This window comes from Solanum tuberosum, unplaced genomic scaffold (assembly GCF_000226075.1).
Source record: "Solanum tuberosum cultivar DM 1-3 516 R44 unplaced genomic scaffold, SolTub_3.0 scf00157, whole genome shotgun sequence".
NCBI lineage: Eukaryota > Viridiplantae > Streptophyta > Magnoliopsida > Solanales > Solanaceae > Solanum > Solanum tuberosum.
This window is the reverse complement of record NW_006239084.1, coordinates 819,405-840,652: the sequence shown is the minus strand read 5'-3', so window position 1 is coordinate 840,652 and position 21,248 is coordinate 819,405. Positions and strand designations below refer to the sequence as shown.

At 35.5% G+C, this 21,248-nt stretch overlaps 2 protein-coding genes across 3 annotated transcripts; one reads left to right on the top strand and one right to left on the bottom strand.

The window, feature by feature from the left end:
* The first annotated feature begins 3,165 nt into the window (after positions 1-3,165).
* Positions 3,166-17,285, top strand: LOC102586839 (uncharacterized). 2 transcript variants are annotated; one of them, XM_006353706.2, is made up of 11 exons: positions 3,166-4,110; positions 4,666-4,942; positions 5,112-5,297; positions 7,643-7,795; positions 7,883-8,338; positions 8,494-10,788; positions 11,314-11,507; positions 11,593-11,748; positions 14,593-14,827; positions 15,770-16,080; positions 16,533-17,285. In XM_006353706.2, exons 1-11 carry the CDS (start codon positions 3,362-3,364, stop codon positions 16,834-16,836), a joined length of 5,316 nt encoding a protein of 1,771 aa, XP_006353768.1. In that variant the 5' UTR covers positions 3,166-3,361; the 3' UTR covers positions 16,837-17,285. The 2 variants fall into 2 exon arrangements, with proteins under 2 accessions (XP_006353768.1, XP_015166947.1); XM_015311461.1 differs by having other exon boundaries at positions 4,025-4,110; positions 4,645-4,942.
* A 1,792-nt stretch (positions 17,286-19,077) lies between these two features.
* Positions 19,078-20,874, bottom strand: LOC102597327 (BI1-like protein). The gene is made up of 4 exons (XM_006353734.2): positions 20,473-20,874; positions 19,864-19,977; positions 19,630-19,787; positions 19,078-19,468 (listed from the first exon to the last, which is right to left on the bottom strand). The coding sequence occupies exons 1-4, from the start codon at positions 20,714-20,716 to the stop codon at positions 19,256-19,258; spliced, it is 729 nt and encodes a 242-aa protein (XP_006353796.1). The 5' UTR covers positions 20,717-20,874; the 3' UTR covers positions 19,078-19,255.
* Positions 20,875-21,248: the final 374 nt, after the last annotated feature.

Below are 21,248 nucleotides of genomic sequence, written 5' to 3'. Positions count from 1 at the left end.
GGAGAAAATAAGCAGCTGAAAAAGGAGATATGTTGGAATGCGTTATCACTATCTCATTTATATCCTTGTACGAATAAATGTGAATCGAAAGTTCAAAAGATAATTCATTTACAAAATATTGTAAATCAACTGCCAGATGCATTTACTGACCTATCAAGAGTTACTAAATCTCATATTCCAGTTGTGAATGCTTCAATTCGAGTTGATGTCCCGGTAGAACAATGAATTAATGCAAATGAGTCTAAAGCACGTTAAAAACGTGGTAGACCTATTGGTTCTGAAGATAAAAATCCTCGAAAGAGAAAAGGATCAAATGATCAAGATGGTCATATTATGAAAGAATCTGCTCAAGAAGAGCAAGGAGACATAATAATTGATGAAACCTTGGAAGAGATTTAGACATGAAAATAATGAAGAGATCTCAATTATAAATTATGTCTCATCGGAAAAATTAGGAAACCAAAATAATATAATTGTCAACAATATTTTTTCTTATAATGTTGCTATTGAAATAATGCAACAAGATGAGGATTATGAGCCAAAATCTGTCAAGGAATGTAGACAGAAGAATGATTGGCCAAAATGGAAAGATCCAATTCAAGTTAAATTAGCTTCGTTTGAAAAATGCGAAGTTTTCGAACTGATAGTTCAAACACCTGAAGGTATAAATCTAGTGGGGTACAAATGTGAATATTTGTGCAAAAACAAAATGAGAAAAATGAAATCGTAAGATATAAAGCACGACTTGTGACACAAGAAATTTCACAAAGATCCAACATTGATCATACATAAACATATTCTCATGTGGTGGATGCAATCACTTTAAGGTATATTATAAACGTGGCAATTCAGGCATATAATGAATGTCGTTACAACCTATTTATATGGTTCACTAGACAATGATATTTTTATGCAAATCCTGAAGGATTTAAAATGTCTGAAATGTATAAAGATTTCTCGAAAACTTGTTCAATAAGACTTCAAACATCTTTATACGGATTGAAATAATCAGGAGGCATGTGGTATAATCACCTTAGTGAATATCTATTACAGGAAGAGTACAATAATGACCCAATTTGTCCTTGTGTGTTTATTAAAAGGACTGAATAAGAATTTATTATAATAGCTATATATGCTAATGACATAAATATCATTGAAACTCGTGAAGAGCTTTCAAAGGCAGTAGAATGTCTCAAAAAGGAATTTGAAATGAAAGATCTTGAAAAGACAAAATTTTGTCTTGGTCTACAAATTGAGCATTTTACAAATGGAATATTTATTCATCAATCAACATATACCAATTTTTTTAACGTGAATAAAGCACATCCATTAAATACCCCAATGATTGTAAGATCACTTGATATTAATAAAGATCTATTTCGACCTCATGAAAATGATGAAGAGCTTGTTGGTGCCGAGACTCCATATCTTATTGCAATTGGTGCATTGATGTACCTTGCTAATAATTCTCGACCAGATATATCATTTTCCTATAAAATTATTAGCAAGATTTAGTTCTTCCCCAACACACAGACACTGGAATGGTATTAAACATATACTCAGATATCTTCGAGGAATCATAGACATGAGATTATTTTATTCAAAAGGGTTTGATTTATAATTAATTGGTTATGAAGATGTTTCATATTTGTCTCACCCATATTAAGGTCGATCTCATTATTTATTTACATATGGAGGTACAACTATATCATAGCGTTCAACAAAACAAACTATGATTGCTACTTCTTCAAATCATGCAGAAATAATAGCCATACATGAAACTAGTCGAGAATGTGTTTGGTTGAGATCAATTACTCAGCACATCTAGGAAATATGTGGTATTACTTCGAAGAGAGAGATTCAAACGACATTATATGAAGACAATGTTGCATGTATAGCTCAACCAAAAGAGATGTTGATATAATATGGGGTCTCCCCGTCCAGCGGAATCAGAAAAGGTTGTATTAAAGTTTCGATCGGTTAATAACATGGTAATTGCCCTTGCCAGTACCGGAAGTGATAATAAAAGCGGAAATGTTGTCACTAGAACGGACCACACAAATAGAGGTGATCTATGCATAGTCATTCCAGGTCCACACATGTTGATGATAGTTGTTATAAAATTAATATAACCTAAAATGGATGAAACACCAAATAGATGAAGACTAGAAATTGCTAAATCAACTCCTCCTCCAGAATGACTGGTAATACCACTTAAGGGCGGATAGACCGTCCATCCAGTGCCGCTACCCACTTCTACTAAGGCTAATACATCAAAAGAGACAGAACGAAACATATTTCACAAAATTCTTTTTCACTCACGATCTTCAAACGAAAGGTGAAATAGATGTTCAACAAATTCGTTCCAATGATAATTTAGCAGATATGTTCACCAAGACATTGCCAACTTCAACCTTTGAGAAGCTGAGAAACAAGATCGGAATGTGTCATCTTCGAGATATTAAGTGATGTTTTCATTAGGGGGAGTAAATACATGTTGACTCTTTTTTCCTTAACCAATGATTTATCCCACTGAGTTTTCCCGGTAAGGTTTTTAATGAGGCAATAAATAATGCGTATTACTACAGTTTTTCTTTCACTATTTGTTTCTTTTATATGGACATCATCCAAGGGGAGTACTGTTAGTAAAATGGATGTCCATATTAATATGTCATGTGTTGTAAGTTAATTATACACACAATATATTAAGTGATGTATGCTAGTTAACCATATAATATACTTGGTGCCCAAAATATATACTTGACAAGAAGATTTTCATGTATCACACTTGATGCCCAAGTATATACAACTATATACCCCCTCTTATTGTAACAAAGAGCAAGTGAAAATTGAAAAGAAAAACACTACACCTATTATTTCTCATCCATCATTCTTTTTATCTTAGCATTTATACTTATTTAATAAAAATGGGGGAATAGTTTTGAGACCAAAAATAAATAAAAAATATATGTGTTTTATTTCGAATAATTCAAGACTATTTTAGCCCATTACCGTTTATTTTACAGAAAAAATAACAAATGTTTTTTTTTGGCAGAATATGAAAAGCTGAGTGGTGTTGTTTGAAGGCGCACACAACAAGTAACCGCATGTTGTTACGCCACGTAAGGACCCTTTAGCGCGCTCTTTGGAGAAATAGGACCCACAAGCTCCATTATCAACCGTAACTGAACTCCCACATCTTGGTCCACGAGCGCTCTTTTTCAGTCCCCCATACTGTTATTCTCCACCGTTGGATTTCTCCTTCCCTTCGCTAGCTGCTTCTCGAGCTTCTACCCTTTCTATTACTTCTCCATTCACTATTCCCCTTCAACATCAATCTCATTTGAAATTTCGCAATTCCATGAGTTTTTCATGTAGTAGCACTTATTTTCAGTTTCCTTCAACGTTTCAGAGAAGAACACTTCATCGCCGATGGAAGCATCGGAGATTGAAATGGAATCATCATCATCATCGTCGTCATACAGTTCTCGCGATTATGAATTTAAATCATATGTCATTAGATAATCTATTTCAGAACATAGTTTCGCAATTTCCTTCTGTAAATTCACTCGATTTAATTGCTCCAGCACTAGGTTTTGTATCTGGTTTTGCTTTCTACCTATCTCAATCGCAAACGTCAGTAAAACTTCTGGAAACTTCTGTTTCGGAACTCGGAGAATGGATCTTATTCACTAGTCCGACGCCGTTTAATCGATTTGTTGTATTACGCTGTCCGTCGATATCGTTTCAGGATAGTGAGCTTATGGAGGATGTGAATGAGAGGCTTGTGAAGGAAGATAGGCATTCCCTGAGGCTAGATAGTGGGAAAATTCAGGTGAGGGATTATGAGCGTTGTGATGAGAAGTTGGTGTATCAGAGAGTGTGTTTGAGTACGAAGGATGGAGGAGTAGTGTCGCTGGATTGGCCGGCGAATTTGAACTTGGAAGAGGAATATGGATTGGATTCGACCTTGGTGATTGTTCCGGGAACTACTGAGGGAAGTATGGATACGAATATTAGAGAATTTGTTGTTGAGAGTCTGAGGAGAGGGTGTTTTCCTGTTGTCATGAATCCTAGAGGTTGTGCTGGTTCACCATTGACAACTGCCAGGTGAGAAATGCAATCTCATTCTACTAGTAATCATGTGTTGTACTTGTATTATTCTACATTTGTTTCGTTCAAATGCAGCATAGTATATATATCCTGTTATGAACTGAATGCAAAACTACTACTGTTTGTTCGTGATAATCATAAGAAATTAGTATTGGATTTGGTGCAGATATAAGAATTTAAGTTTTGTTTTTTTTCCCAGCTAGTCGTTACTATTAGTTTTAGTGCTTCAATCTGGTAACTGCAGCATCCTGTTAAGCATTCTGGCATTCGAACTAACTAGGTGATATCACACACAGTTTATCTTTAAGGATTGCTAAAGGAGTATTGTCGGTTTTACTTAGCATTCTTCACAGCATTTCCTTACTTTTGTGTGCAAACCTTATTAGTTCAGAAATGAGATTTTTTTTAGTTTATGGAACAAATCACTGGTTTAAATGGAAATTGTGGTTTGGCTTCTGAATAGTATAAAAATTGTTGCTTCCAGTTGTGGCCGTTTAGCATGTCTCTTGTAATAAGCTAATGGAAGAACAGATGACTACTTTATTTATGTAGGTTATTTACAGCTGCTGACAGCGATGATATCTCCACAGTTGTCCAATTTATCAACAAGAAAAGGCCGTGGTCAACAGTAATGAGTGTGGCCTGGGGTTATGGTGCTAACATGTTGACAAAGTATCTGGCTGAGGTTGGAGAAAAAACACCTCTTACAGCTGCTACTTGCATAAACAATCCTTTTGACCTAGAGGAAGCAACAAGAACCACACCTTATCACATTGCTTTAGACCAAAAACTCACACGGGGCTTAGTAGATATATTGAGATCTAACATGGTAAAGAACTCTGTCCTTACATAAAGCTGTCAGTGAAGGATTGACATCTGGAGTTTTTGTTTGACGCATGCTTAATGGCTTTTCAATGTTCACTTTGTTGTATAAGGCAGTGCTCTGAATGTTGTTGCCCTATGTCAGTGAAGGATTGACATCTCTAAGATGTGTGCAGGAACTATTTCAAGGTCGTGGAAAAGGCTTTGATGTTGAAAATGCTCTTTTGGCAACATCTGTTAGGGACTTTGAGAAAGCAATATCAATGGTGTCTTATGGTTTTAATGCTATTGAGAATTTCTATGCAAAATCCAGTACAAGGGATGTGGTTGGCAAAGTAAAGATTCCTCTTCTTTTTATACAGGTAACATTTTGTCCATTCAGTAAATGGTGAGTTTAAATTTGTCCCTCTAATATTGCATTGAACATTAAAAAAATTCCTTTTAACTTGTAAAATAGGGACTCAATTTGTCCATCCAAACTAATTCCATCAAGTTTTAACAGACTACCCCTACCCCTTCCCTTCTTTGCCACCCCTTGCTTCTTAGTTGTTGTCAAAGATCACCACTATGTTCATTCTTATCAAGATCTGCTCTCTGCAGCACCATCAAAATTTTTGTCATTAACTAAGTGCACTTCTGCAGATTCAGTGCACATCTTAAAAAATAATAAGCAGGAAAAAAATTCCAAATTCTGCTATGCCTAATTATTCATTCCAATCTAATTCTTGTCCTGAGCCTGTAATTTAAATGATCCTTAAAAACTAATTGCTATACTTTGGGGAGAGATACAAGGTTAAGAACAATATAATTTTCTTCTTTCAGCTCAATTAGCTTAGGAGATGATATACCTGAGGCCGTTGAAGAATTTTATCACATGTGAACAAAAGATTGGATTCCGAAGACCAGAAGCTATTCATCTTTAAAGCACCTCCTTTGTTCTTCTTATTTTTAGTTAAGGGTCAAAAATACACCTAAACTATCCCACTTTGTTGAGTTTTATACCTAAACTATTGAGAGTGTGAGTTTCTTACCTGAATTACCACCCAATGGTTAGCAAAACACACCTAGAAATTGATTAGAACAAATGTTTGTCTAGAAATGCTTCTAGGCGCATTTGTTCATAAAATCTTCGTTCACTTGGAATATATAAAGACTTTATTTGCGGACACATCAATTTTTTTTAATATATTTTTAATCGACTTCTTTAAAACCCTAAATTCTCCCCTTTCAAGTTGGAGATATCGATGCCACGGCAGGGACGAGACCACGCCTAAGAAGGTGGAGAAGAAGATGGTGGATGTCACGGTTGGAATAAATTAATTTATATGGTGATAGTTTTAACCTTTAATCCTAAGTTTTAACCTAATATGAATGTGTTTAGATTTTCCATGGTGGAAGTATTTTTCCTTGTGGAGTGCCACATAACAGAACTTTTAAACAAAAGAGAGTGTACACACTTCACCAAAAATTAGTCTAGGTGTGTTTCGCTAAGTATTGGATGATAGTTCAGGTAGGAAACTCACACTCTGAATAGTTCATGTATGAAACTCAAAAAATTGGGATAAGTGTGTTTTACACTCTTTTAACTCTTTTATTTTATTTGATCAATGTCAAAGCACCTCTGGTTCCCTAGTTACTAAAGATACACACTAGTAGCAACTTTGAAGGTCATAGGGAATAATTTGAGTCGCAGAATGTGAAAGAACAATCAAGGAGTTTAAGTAAGAGTAAGAAGGCAATCCTGTGGAGAGCAGAACCGTGATAGACACTAACAGTGCAAGTGCAAATTTCTAAGGTAAACCATCTGTGAGTTTTCCAAATAATACTAGAAACCCCAATAACAAAAGAAATGGGACTATTCTGGGCATGTTGTTGTTAAATCCCTTAGGATTGAACAAAGAGCACGTTAAAATTTTTGGTAGATACACAGTAGATGGAGAGGAGTTTTATTGGGAAAAAAAATTTAAAAAAAAGGAAGAGAAAAAAGGTGATGGGTGGGGAAAGGGTCAGGTTTATCCTGTTAATACTGTACAGAATTAGCTTGGATGGATTAAAAGTTTCCCTGGTTTGCGAACTAAGAAGAATTTTTATGTTCAGAATAATGTTTAGATGGACAAATTTAACCAACCCATAACTTAAGTGATGATTTTGGTCATTTTTCTTTTGTTTTGAATGTCATCCAGGTGGCCTGAGAGTTAGTGCAAGAGATGTTGGATGCTGTTCACAATAATATAATCGGACATCTGTCAAGAATATAGGACATAACATATGACTTACCACAGGGATTTGTTACCCCTATATTCTTCTGATTCTGTTCTGTATAGTTAATAAAGCTATGAAGCATGGCATGCTTAAATAATCTTTTACCCCCTGGATATAAAGGGAAAGGGAAGAATATGATGGGAGATGGGCAATGCCCTGATAAAATAATTCTCGGAGGCTGTAATCTCTAGTGGTCTTTTCTGGATAATTTAAAACATTTCATTATCTGGTGTCAATAAAAAAAGATAGTGTTGCTTCACTTTTTCAAGAGACCACCTGCAGGCTTGAAATTTGCTAACGGCTGCAATCAGAAAGAGAACAGTTAAATATCTGTGTCCAGAACTTATATTCAAGTTTCAACATGGTTTATTCTATATGCATTGTCCTGCAAATTCATTATAAATTGGGACCAGTCATGAAATTTGTGCTTTCTTTGATATTTCAGAGTGATGAAGGGTCAGCCCCCTTGTTCTCTGTTCCACGCAGTTCAATAGCAGAAAACCCATACACAAGCCTACTCTTGTGCTCTTACTTTCCACATAATGAAACAACAAATGGCAGATCAACTCTATCTTGGTGCCAGCATCTTACAATTGAGGTGACCATCATAACTGTCATCCGTCATGGTTCAGTTTTGCTCCTCCATACTCCCTATTTATTTGATTCCCAAAATTCTTGACTGCAGTGGCTCACAGCTGTGGAGGTTGGACTTTTGAAGGGTCGTCATCCTCTTCTGGAAGATGTTGATGTAACCATTAATCTGTCCAAGGATATTACGCTTGTGTGCCAACCATCTAATAGAAGCTTTAGATCAAACAAGCTCTTGAATCTTCCGAACTCAGATGCTTTAGATAGTTGCTCCCTAGATCCGTCACTGAAAATACTTGAAGGAGGAGATATTGAAGAAACAATTTATTCAAGATTTGGAAGAGATTGTAAAGATCTCAGAAGCACTGGACAGCTACAAGAACCCTATATCACCTTACAAAATGGTAGTGCTGATGATGCAGAACCAAGAGAAGAGGAGGCTGGAAGTCCTGTTGATGGTGAAAGAGGCCAAGTGCTACAGACTGCAGAAGTGGTCATGAATATGCTTGATGTGACAATGCCTGACATACTAACAGAAGAACAGAAGAAGGAGGTACTTCTTATCTGTTACCTTATGACTTGCAGTAATTTGTTGAAACAATTTGTTTTTATTTTGGAGGCAAACTGAGTCGACTCTACTCATTGGAGAGGCTAGATAACTTTGGTAATACATATCTTCAAGACCTTACCTTAACTAAACTGTGGCAGGTCCTGACGGCTGTTGGTCAAGGGGAGACAATAATGAAAGCTTTGCAAGATGCTGTTCCTGATGATGTTCGTGGAAAGCTTACAACTGCTGTCTCTGGAATTTTGCACAATCAAGATTCAAATCTCAAATTTGATGGATTACCAAGTGTTGCACATATTCCAAACGTGACATCAAGCTCAATGTCAACGATAGAAAAGGATGGAGGACTGTCAAATACAGATGGTGGAAGTGAAACTTCTAACTTATCAAATGCGAAGACGAGGGCTAGTGATTTTTCAGATGAATTTGATAAGAATGACTCTAGCATAGACAAGCACTCTCAAGAGCTTGTTTCAGAACCTGAGGCAGTGGATAATGTGCAAAAATCTGTAGATACAGGTCAGTCTCAAGCAATGAGTAGCCATGGAAGTGAAGTTCCTGCTTTAGATAACAATCAAAGTGCAGGTCTTTCTGAAGAAAGAACTGCCCTAACTTCTGATTACATGGAAATTGAGTCAAAAGCTGGAGCTAAGGTTGAGAGTTCAAGTGGGAATGAGGTGGATGGTGGGACTGAGAAAGTGATTGCTGAGCAATCCAAAGTGCAGCATGATGATGGGAAATATCAGACGGACTTGATAGAAGCGATCTCTACCCAACAAAAGGAAGAAAAAAATGCTGATATTTGTAGTGATCAGAACAAGTCAACATCTTCCCCCCAGACAGATGATAAAACATCACTTGCGGCATCGCCTTCTGAGACCAACGTAATGGAAAATGAAGGTTCTGATAATGTCAAAAGAGAAGAAAGAAGTATGCAGACCAATTCAAATCAAATAATTCCCAATTCCCCAAGCTTTGATGTTTCTCAAGCACTGGATGCCCTGACTGGAATTGATGATTCAACTCAGTTAGCAGTTAACAGTGTATTTCATGTACTTGAAGATATGATTAATCAGTTGGATGGGGTAAGAAACAGAGAAAGTGAAATCAAGAATGGAGACGATAAAGATGGATTTGAGAAAAGTGGAACCAAGGATGGGGACAATGAGGATGGACTTAACGACAGAGACAAGGTTCTTGATCAAAATACTAGCCGTACGGTTGATAACCGCGATTTAGATGATGTTGAGAAGAGTGAGAGCAAAGTATGTTCAGATTCCCAAGCAAAATATGAAACAAATTTATTTGGTAAAGTTGAAAGTAATACCGTCGATTTTCAAGAAAGTGATGGAGAAAATCACACAGAAGGTGATTTGAATAGAAAAAATGTTGTCAATGGAGAGCTTCCTCCAGGGGATTCACTTAAGTCTTTGAATTACATTCAAAAAACTGTTCCTGTCTACATGAATACCAATTTCTCTGGAGATCCGATTTACAAAGAATATCTTCGAAGCTATTTAAGTTCAAAGGCTGTGATAACCAAACCATTAGATTTAGATACCACAACAGCTTTGTTTCTCGACTACTTCCCAGAAGAAGGACAATGGAAACTTTTGGAGCAGACTGGGAGTAATAGTGGCATATCTGATGGTGTTGCAGCTGATGAAAAAAGTCATGCGGAGATGCAGCATGATTCACCTACGAAAAATAATAATATGGATAATGTTATTGAACCATCTTATGTAATATTTGACCATGAAAACCAGAATCCCGATGAAGAATGTGTGACTTCAAACAACTCTACTGAGAATGTTGAAGTTGATAATGACACTGCACATGGATCTGCTTTATTTTTAAGAAATATTATAGTGGATGCTTTAAAGGTCGAAGTCGGACGGAAAGTAAGTGCTGAAGACCTGGAGGAAATGCAGCCCAAACTCTCCAATGAACTGGAACATGTTGCAAATGCTATCTGTCAGGCTGTAGGGCATGAAGAGGAGCTTGTTTCGTTTATCAAGAGTAAGGACCGTACTTCAGGGAAAGTGGGTACACTTCATGCAGAGCATGTTGTACATGCTATTTCATCAGCAGTTCAGGGAACTTGTTATTTGAGAAGGGCATTGCCTGTTGGAGTAATTGTAGGCTGCAGCTTGGCTGCTTTGAGAAAGTTTTTTGATGTATATGCAGAAGAAGTAAATGGCCAAAGCAAAGAGTTGATCCTTGATGAAATAAGTGAACTAGAGAAAGTAGATTCTATCCCAACAGCCAGCAAGAGGATTGATGAAATGCATCCTAATGGACAAGTGTGTGGATTGCAGAGTCCAACTTGCCAAGTTGAGGGAACAGCTGATTCAGAAATTTCAGACGGAAATTCTATTATGGTTGGAGCTGTTACGGCAGCCCTCGGAGCATCGGTACTGCTTGTCCATCAACAGGTAAAATCAACATAAAAGTTGGCTGGTTGAGTATTACTTAGAGAGGGTTGCGATAACTGACAACCTTACTAATTATTCAACATTATGAGTTATCACCTGCCTTACATAGTCCATCTAGGCTAGTTCTTGGCATGTTTGAATCTTTCATGCATTTTTCAAAATCGAAAAACTACTTTTCCACCATTTTGCTGTAGAGATTGACCAGAGCTCTCAATTGAATATCTTTCTTTGACACATGTTTCACATTCTTTACCCTGTGAAAGAAGTGGGAGGGTATTACGTTAGCCTCTATATAGTGGAGTGAACTCATGAACTGGGACATAGCTATCATATTTTTGACATTTAAGAACTTCCATATTTTTAATGGCCTAAAGAGACCAGATGTTTTTTGAAGAAAATAAGGAGTATTGTCATGCTGACAAGGTAAAGGAAAGAGCTAATATTTTATACTGCCCATTTCTTAATTCATCTGTGCCATTTTTTGTCCTATACGTTCTCTAATAGATCATACGTATTTTCTTGAAGGATGCTGAAACTTTTGAGGGTTCTTCCAAAACCTTGAAGGATGAGAAAAATCAAAGCAAAGAAGTGGGCAAGGTTGATGAGGAAACAATTGATAAAACTAACAACAATATAGTCACAAGCCTTGCTGAGAAAGCCATGTCTGTAGCTGCTCCTGTGGTGCCTATGAAAGAAGATGGTGCAGTGGATCACGAAAGGTGTTATAATTTTCACTACATGCTTTTTTTTTTTTACTTCAATTTTTTCTCAAAATCCACTTGCTATCCTCTTTTTCTTAAATAGGCTGGTGTCGATGTTGGCGGAATTGGGACAGAAGGGTGGCATTCTTAAATTGGTCGCAAACGTTGCATTGCTTTGGGGTGGTATACGAGGTGCTATTAGTCTAACTGACAGGCTCATCTCATTTCTGCGCATAGCTGAACGTCCTTTCTTCCAGAGGTAAGATATTGCATCATTTTACTATAAAAAGAAGCATTGTGTCTTTTATTTATGTTCTAGGGTGCGGGATGAAAGAATTAACTACACATATTGATAAAATCTTCATAATTGCGCCTTAGTCTTAGGAATGTGGGGATCTCGGAACAAGTAATTAGTAGTTTACCTTCTGGACTTCCATTTCTTAACCACTTATATTCGTTTGACCACCCTAGTGAGCAGCAGCTCTCTGGTGATCTTTGTCATTCTTTTAAAACAAGCAGATATGCAGCTATTTATTTACAGATCTTCAATATCACAATTGGGATGGTGCAGTTAATCTTGAGATGCCATATGCTTCACATCCTGTTGAAAATTGCTTTTAGTTACTGCAGTATACTTTAGCATAATAAGTTGCCTAGGTTTAGTATGAAATTTAAATTTTTATCAGGTTGTTTTAGTTGTTGAGATATTTTATGATTTTTGAATTTTTAATTATGCAGATTTTGTGTTTAAATTGGCTATTTAAAGCCCTTTATTGAGAGACATTTTCAACTCTTTTTTGCTGCCCCGTTTTTTAGAAAAACCTATGGACCCTCTTTCAAGCAAGCTTTTTATCCATCTTTAGATGCTCCTATAATTTAAAACTAGGTAAATTATCCGTGTTTCACACGGGATTGAACTATTTTATTAAGCTTACATATGATCAGTCGGTAATATCTGTATTTTTGATACATACACTACATTGTAAAGAACATTTTATCTAAAGGCAAAGCGTTCCTCTGAAATCTTAAAGTGCTATATTTTTTAATTATCTTTTTTGTTGCACAAAAATTATGAGTCATAGAGAGATTTTAAGTATAAGAAATAAGTCTAACAAAATCTCCATGGAAATAGTTGGTTAGAAATATAAAGAACAAATCAGATGTTAAAGAAGAGACCAAAAAGCCTCGAACAACAACACTCCCAAGTAAAGTTGAACATCACGTCCATACAAGAACATAATTAACTAAATTCATATGGAAGACCTTCGGCTCCTTTCTTATGAATCTCCATCAATATCTTTTTTATTATAATATGCCGTATCATGTGTATGTCAAAAATGACCCTAAAATTGTTAACATCATAAAGGTTTTTTCTCATTGTTTCAGAATAGTCATTACTATTGTTTATGTTTCATTCACCGGTCCCAAATTATTTGGAATTGAACCATAGTTATTGTTCTGGTTATAATATGCAGTTACAAAGAATTAATGCAATGATAAACCAAGCAGTAGGTGCCATCTGAATGGAACTATTCACAAATGGATATTCTAAACCAAAAATTTGATACGTAACATATTAAAATCTTACTGTATAATTTTGTGAGCACTTGAACTCACATATATCCTCAAATAATAATAAAGAAGACCTTACTTTCCTGACAATCAAGAAGAAAAACGCATGTTGCTAACATATTTTTCAAAAAGATAGTCTGTCGGGCTGTATCCAAGTTTACAGTTCACAAATTTAATTGAAAGAAGCCAAAAGAAAGAGATATCACTACAACAAATATGTATTTTCAGAGGAAATTAGTACTCTCTATAAATGTCCCTAAAGTCTATAGCGACATTTAATCTAATGACAATTAATTAATGTCGGTAAAGGCTAAACTCTTCGTTAATGTGCATATTTATTGCCGATAAAAATTGTTTTTGTTATAGTATACTTTGGACATCTGTTAGTTTCAAGAAAACTTGATCTCTTATTATGCCCAAAAAGAAAAGAGGAAGAAATATGACAAATTAGTCAACTTGTGATAAAAGAAGTGGACTAACTGTCTCTATACTAGTATTCTAGGAAGAGTGCCATGGCATTCAAAATATTTGTACCTAAGATAAAACAATCAAAATAATACACTAATTGTGGCAAGAAAGAGAGCCATCTATTTGGTTCTTTTAACAAACTTCACCATTGGTTCCGTTTAGTTATCACATATCTGTTGTTGTGTGCTATCAAATATAGCACAACCCACAAGTAATTGTCAAAAAGTATATGAAGAAGCCTATAGAAAGGGACAAAAGAGAGGATCAATTTTTAATCATCCTTGTTGAGATTTTTAATAGAGTTCAAAAAAAGTCACCAAAATAGCAAAAAGAAATTGCAATAGTTGCATGAATCACTATAACTTACAATAAAATATTAAGCTTCATGAAATAGGAGGAAGAAAACTTTGAGGAATGAAACACACCTCATAAGAAGCTTAATTAATGTATTTGGATTAGACTCCCCTAAAGTGGAAAAAAAAAGCATACTAATAATAGTGGCAGAAATAGAAGTTTTGTTTACTAAAGAACCAAATGTTATAAATTCAACCATTCCAGCAGCGTTATGAGTTGTGGACTGAGAGGTGCAAGAGTAGTAATATCGCATTGCAATTGAAATCAATTTTCTTTATTTATTCTTTTTATTTTGGTACCTTGGAATTAAGTTTTGGGTTTTAAAAGGTGTGAATGAAAAATGAAGAGTTGCGACTTTTGTAAAAAGTTGTGACTTTCGTGAAAGGTTGCGACTTTTATGAAAAGTTACGACTTTTCTAAATAGTTGCGACTTTTAAGAAGGGTTAAATAATAATTATGCTTTGTGAGGGCGCCACATAGGCGGGTCTAAGATTCTCTTTTATATATATAAGAGATTACAGGGTCTCAGTTTCATTCCAAGAGTGTGAGGTCACTGACATGTCACTTTCGTGAGTAGAGTCGATGGGGCCTTCATTCATTCTGCAGATTTAGCTATGTGTCAACATGTTTTTAGACCGAGCTCTCTGTCATTTCACTCAGCTTGACATGCTATCATACTGATGTTGCTCGATTCTGGAACTTGTACCAGGATTCTTGCATTTGTTGATATGGTGCTTGTTTTATGGTCACCAGTGGTCGTTCCATTTCTGCCCACACTTGTGCAAAGTTGGACAACACAGAAGCCATCCAGGACTGCTGAGATCATTTGTATTATTGGCCTCTACATGTCTATTTTCTTACTAGTAACTCTATGGGGCAAAAGGATACGTGGCTATGAGAAACCGCTTGAGCAGTATGGACTAGATATGACTTCAATGCAGAAGGTAAAAGTTCTCTTTGTTAACAGTCAACTAATGCTTTAAAGTTGACAAAGTAACAACTTCTTGAGGAAGCACCTGGCTACTGTAATTATGATTTAGAAGGATCATCAGATAAGTGAATAAGACTTCTTCCCTTTCTTCTCTCTAACTTCTTCATGCTCTTCAATGGGATCTCATCACTCGATTGAGGTTGAGATTATCTTACACTGTTAAATTCAACACCAATTACTCGTTTTCTTGTTTTTTGGAATTCAATGAAACACAACAGTCTAGGAAAGTATCTGGAACAGATATTTGCTGTAATGTAATGAGATAATCATACTTTCATGGTTTTTGTTACAAATAGAGATAGGAGACTAAGTTCACATTCTTGCAGTCTAACCATTTCAATTTCCATTTATTACAATGTGACCTACATTAAGCACTTATTTTCATTTTAACCAATGTAATTGGGTGTGAATACCTAGGTATAGGCCTTCATATGTTGTTGCAGTACTAAGCAATGTCAGATATGTTGAACGAAAACCTAATTTTTCTTATCTTTTCCTTCTTTACTTTCTGCTGTTTTCTTCTTTCTAAGCTTTCTTTGTTTCTTCATGACAAAAATGCCACTGAGCACAATCCAGCTCATTTCAAACAGTTCTTATCAAATATGGTAAAGAAATCATATCTTTAGCGATAATTTTTCCATCAAGTGATCTTTTTCTTTATTTTCCCCTTTTGTGTCAATGGTAACATGGATTGGAAGAGGGAGAATCTAGTGTTGTACCTCATTCTCTGTTTTTATCTTTAATCATGAGACCATAATATGAGTTACGCTGACATTCTTTAAGTATCAGTTCATGATGTTGGCCATGAATATTTATTTTTCTCTAACATATTTAAAGCTTTGAAGGATAATCTATTTTAATTACATTACTCAGATGCTGCCTGCCTTTCTTGCAGGTACAGAGTTTTCTGAAAGGTTTATTTGGAGGAACCATCCTTGTTTTGCTAATATATTCTGTGAACTCCTTAATTGGCTGTGTTGATTTCTGTTTTCCCATGGCTCCTCCAACCTCATCAGCAGCTTTAGCCTGGCTAAAGGTGTATGGTCGGATATTTGTTTTATTTGTTCAAGGAGTTGCAACTGCAACAAGTGTTGCCACTGTTGAGGAGCTTCTTTTCAGGTCATGGTTGCCTGACGAAATTGCTGCTGACCTGGGATATTATCGTGGAATTATGATTTCTGGACTCGCATTTGCTTTGTTCCAAAGGTGCGCACTCATTCTTGATCCAATGCATTCAGGCTTTAGACATGGATCTATGCAGCCTGAGTTTTTAGGTTACTTGTCCTTCAAGCTGCCTATTTTTTTTTTTTCATTTCAGCTTTGATTCGATCATCAGGGGGAAATTCATTATTTTCTTCAAGCTGCCTATTTTTTGATCTTTTGAAACTTGAGAAATAATTGAATGATTGAATTAAGGGTATCTTGAGAATCTTTTCCCTGTATTTGTTTAGTTCTACTTAGTGCTCTTTTGTCTTGCATACATGTGCGTCTTGTCAATCTTGCATCTTCGGATGTACCCTCACGGGCCTCGGCCCACCCCAAAAAAGTTGTATCTGTAAGATTGATTGCTTTTCTAATGCTACTACCCTTTTTCTTGTGCTATGCAACTGAATTTCCAGCGAAGTGATTATGTTTCATATTCTAAAATTGCTTTTCAGGTCACCTTGGGCAGTGCCCAGTTTGTGGCTATTGTCACTGGCTCTTGCAGGTGTTCGACAAAGAAGCCAAAGCCTCTTCCTTCCAATTGGGCTGCGTTCAGGGATACTGGCTTCTAGTCATATTTTACAGACTGGTTTCTTTTTGACTTATTTACCAAAATTCCCTCCATGGTTCACGGGGTCGTCTCCAGCTCAACCATTTAGTGGAGTAGTTGGCCTTGCGTTTGCTTTGTCACTGGCAATACTTCTGTACCCTGTGGAGCCTCTTCATAGGAAGAAAATAGCCAGGAAAATCAAGGAATGAAATGTATATAACTTTGTATTGGCAAAGATTGGGTAACATGTAAGCCAAAATACAACCTGCTTCTTTAAGGAAGCTGAAATGTTGGTTGCTTTTGCCGGTTGTCTGGTACAAACTCCAGCTTGCTCATATTGGAAAGAGCAACTGAGATCATTGTACTGAAGCAAAAACTGTGGCAGTAGATCGATGTGACCAGGTAGGAAGCTCTCCTTAAGCAAAGTTGTTTATTAGTGTATAAATGAGGCAAATTTTGTAGCTAAGTGAAAAGTGTAAATGGGAATTTCAAGAAACCTCTTTATTCCCACCTTATACCTGTAAATTACATGTAAGTTGTTGTCCTTTTAGACTGCAAGGAATGAAACAGAAATCATTTACCACTGAAGTTGTACAAACTGGAAGAGCAAGTTGTTCACTCTCTATATTTTCCTGAAAATATTTTCTTTCAAATTTTAGATTGATGCTGTGCTTTGGTATCCTGAAAAATACATTTATGGAACACAAGTGATTTTCTCAACATGTAAATGAAGAATATATGGCCATCTCCATTGGATCGTATATGCTCTAACAAGTTCCGGACTGTAACGAGAATAAGTGTGCTCTTGATTTCTTCTCCCTAAACACATCACATGAATTGATATACTCATTATATATCACTTTTATATCTGTATATTAGGTGTATGTTTTTATATTTACAACGATACACTCATGTGCTATCACTTAAACACGAAATGCAAGTAATATGCACATAACATGCTATTGTTGGTGTTCATGACATTTTAATATTAAATCAAAATATTAAAGTGTATATGTAAGTGAATATAAACTGATAAGAAATTTAGTGGTTACTTATATTTAGTATATCTCATGTAATCACTAATTACCCATCACCAAACCCTATTGTACGTATACGATACAATATTATTGTTCCACTACTTTGCTATCTAATTTATGAAAGAATTTTACACTTATAAATAGTGGTGTTTCTTCATGTGTTGTAGGATGAGAATTATGAACAGTATGAAAAATATTGTAGTATGCAGTGAGGTTGACGTTGTGGAAGAGAGTTGAGACAATGAAAAATATTTTATGTCTCTAATTTATTTACTATAAAAAGTGAGTAATTTTATGTCGAAGGAATGTTTTCTTTTTGTGGAGCTTTGCACTCTTCAATTAGTCTATAGTTGTTTGACTCACATGATGTTGGGTTGTTGTATGCTGGATGAGACAAATCAAGAATCATATTGCTGGATCGATGTAGACTTTACTATAGTGACCTTGAATCTCCTTGAAAAGAGCTAAATATTCATGCCTCAATTTGAATATTTATTTCTCATTTTTGTATTTATTTTTAACTATCACTTATGGCATATTCACGAATAATTTTAAGAGATTCAATTTTGAAACAATCTGAAATGTTACGAATATCAAGATAGAAAATCTCAACATCACTAGATCTCTTTAAGAGATGAAATGGTAAAATATTTTTCTATTTACTTAGCTCAAGTAGAAAAAAGGTAAAAAAAAATTACCTAATATTTTTCATGGCATAGAAAAAATTGCATCTTGCCAAGCCCAAAATGTTTATAACTTTTGATAGCGCTAAAAACAAGTTCCCAAAAATTATGGATAGCATGTATGTCAAAAAAACACTCTATCCTTTCCAAACATGCTATTTCACAATAACTTTTAGAGATAGCATATGTGTCTAAGCCTCACTTCACTTCCACTCTTGCTTCATGCACTCAATTTGCATTCAAAATATTTCGTTCTGGTTTTGCTCAGTCTGAACCTTTTAAATTTTAGACTTTGTTTCCACACCTCCAACCTAACATTAACTCCGTAGTGTCTCATCAATCAGTACTATGTTATTTACAAATAGCATACCCGATGACATCATATTTTGGATACACCATGTCAATTCATCCATTATCAAGGTAAATAAAAACAGGCTAAGAACTGATCTCTGATACAACTCCATTTTAATTGAAAAGTGTTCTGATTCTCCTCCGATCGTTCTAATCTGTCGTGTCAATTGACTCCATTACATGATTGAGGACTTTGTAAAGCGGCAATAAGGACTCAATTTTAGAGTTGGCTACTGATTAGCAATTCCTTTAATAATTAGTAGTAATATAAAATCATATATCTTGAAGCTTGTCAATAACAATAACTTAGGCAAGTGGCCCATGATGCAACCAATCAATTGAGCACAATATTCAAGTCACCAGAAATTAGGTGCAAAGTCTTCCAGCACATGCATTTTCTCAGTTAATAATTATTATACAGTAACATTAATGAAATTTTATTCTTGAAATTAAGTACATATCAAAATAGAATTTTGTTTACAAAATACTCCTATGTGAGTAGAGAGATCAATGTTACAATATCAATTTTCCTTGACAAATTTGTTTGAAATGTGGACCTAGCTAGTTGTGTTTCGCGGCCTGAGCAATCGCAGAATGTCTAGGAAGAGGTTGAGAATGTCCAGGTAAAGATTGACAGAAGCCCAGATGTATTCATCATAGGTGAATCTCTTAATCAGGTTGTACGTATCAAACACAATATACACGCAGAAAACAATAGCACTTATTGCACAGTAAATAGCATAGACTGTAGATCCAAGAGGGAAGAACAACTGCAAATTAAATTATGGGCAAAGTCAGAATCACATACAAATACAACATGAAAAGGCTGTAAAAAGATTTCAAAGTCAAAATTAAACTGTTTTGACTCTCGAAATCCAAATAGTACCACATAAATTGAGACAAAAAGAATATATGGTACTAGGAAACCAACCTGCAAAAGTCCAGTCAAGAAAAGTACAATGAGGCTAGCAAACAGTATTGGACCCAAAAAGCTGAAGTCCTGGCCTCTCTTTGAAGCCCAAAATGTGTAACCAGTAAGAGATAAAACTACAGCTGATGTTAAGATCAAGGCTTCAAGCACAATTTTTCCTGTAATTAATCCAATTAGCAAAATTAATTATCCAAACATATAAGTAAATATCTAGAAAAGCTTCAAAATACTCACCATCTATAGTAGCACATGCTATACCAATAGAGACGCTCAGTGTTACAGTGTAGAGGCCAAGGAAAACAAAATTCAACGGATGCTTTTGTCTATAGAAATACAAGGGCAACAACACTGCACAAAAACAAAATTACTTGGTAAAATGGACCATCAAGTCATATAAAAGGGTAGCTAATTTCTCACCCAGTTTCAATTTGTTTATCTGGTTTTGACTTGACATAAAATTTGAGAAAATAAAAAGGGAAAATGATAAGTACCTCCAATCTATGCCCGAAATTCAGAGACACACTTATACTATACTAAAGTTCTATTATCCTGAATTTATTTTATAAATAATTTTCTACCATTTTTTGAATTACGTGACACTATCAACCAGATAGCTTGAAAAAATTGTCAACACGCGCTGGACCCAGAAGATAGTGCCACGTAGGTCGAAAAGGGGTAGAAAATTATTTATAAAATAAGTTCAGAGGTAATAAGACCTTAGTATAGTATAGGTGTATCTCTGAGATTTCAGATATAGGTTGAGGTTACTTATGCATTTTCCCAAATAAAAATGTAGAATGTACCAAAATATCCAAAGTTTGGATAATGGGGATATGGACTTACACAAGAGAGGTAGAATGAGTAGAATAAGAAGGATGGTTTTGCCATGAAGGATGTTGTTAACGGGAAGGTATAGGACAGTGACAGCAGAGACGATGGTGGTTAGGAGGATCTGAGAGGCGAGGATATAGTAAACTTTGCGAATGAAACCCCAACGAAGATCATTTTCCTCATTTCCAATTCCTGGATACAGCAATGACGATGTTGTACTACCTTCTTCTACATCATCACCTTTAACTCCTGACATTTTTATTTGTTTTTTTCTCTTTCTCTGCCTGGAACTGGAAGGTGATTCATATAAAAGGTTGTTTGGCAACTTGGAGGCGGCTCTGTACTACTCTTTCTTGCCAACTTCTTTCTATCAGCTACCAATTCATATTTCAATGACTTAGCTGGAATTTTGTTATAATAGTACTCATGTACTGCTATTGGGATAAGTATGCCCGTTTAACTTAACTTCAGCTAATATTTATGCCTTTCAACTTTGAGTACACAGTTTAATTTAACTTTAGCTGACATTTATATTTTTCAATTTTGGGTGTGCAGAAGTAGGTAATTGAACAAAACAGACGCGGCCTACGTGGTATAATACATGTCGGACATCACGTAAGACATAAAATTGCTATGTAAGATGCCACGCTAGACGAATGTGTCTGTTTGTTCAAATTTATATAAGTTTAAGTGTATATTTATGCACATCCAAAGTTAGAGACCATAGATGTCTGTTGAAATCAAGTTAAAAGGTACATTATGACAAAAAAAATTCCCGTTATATTACT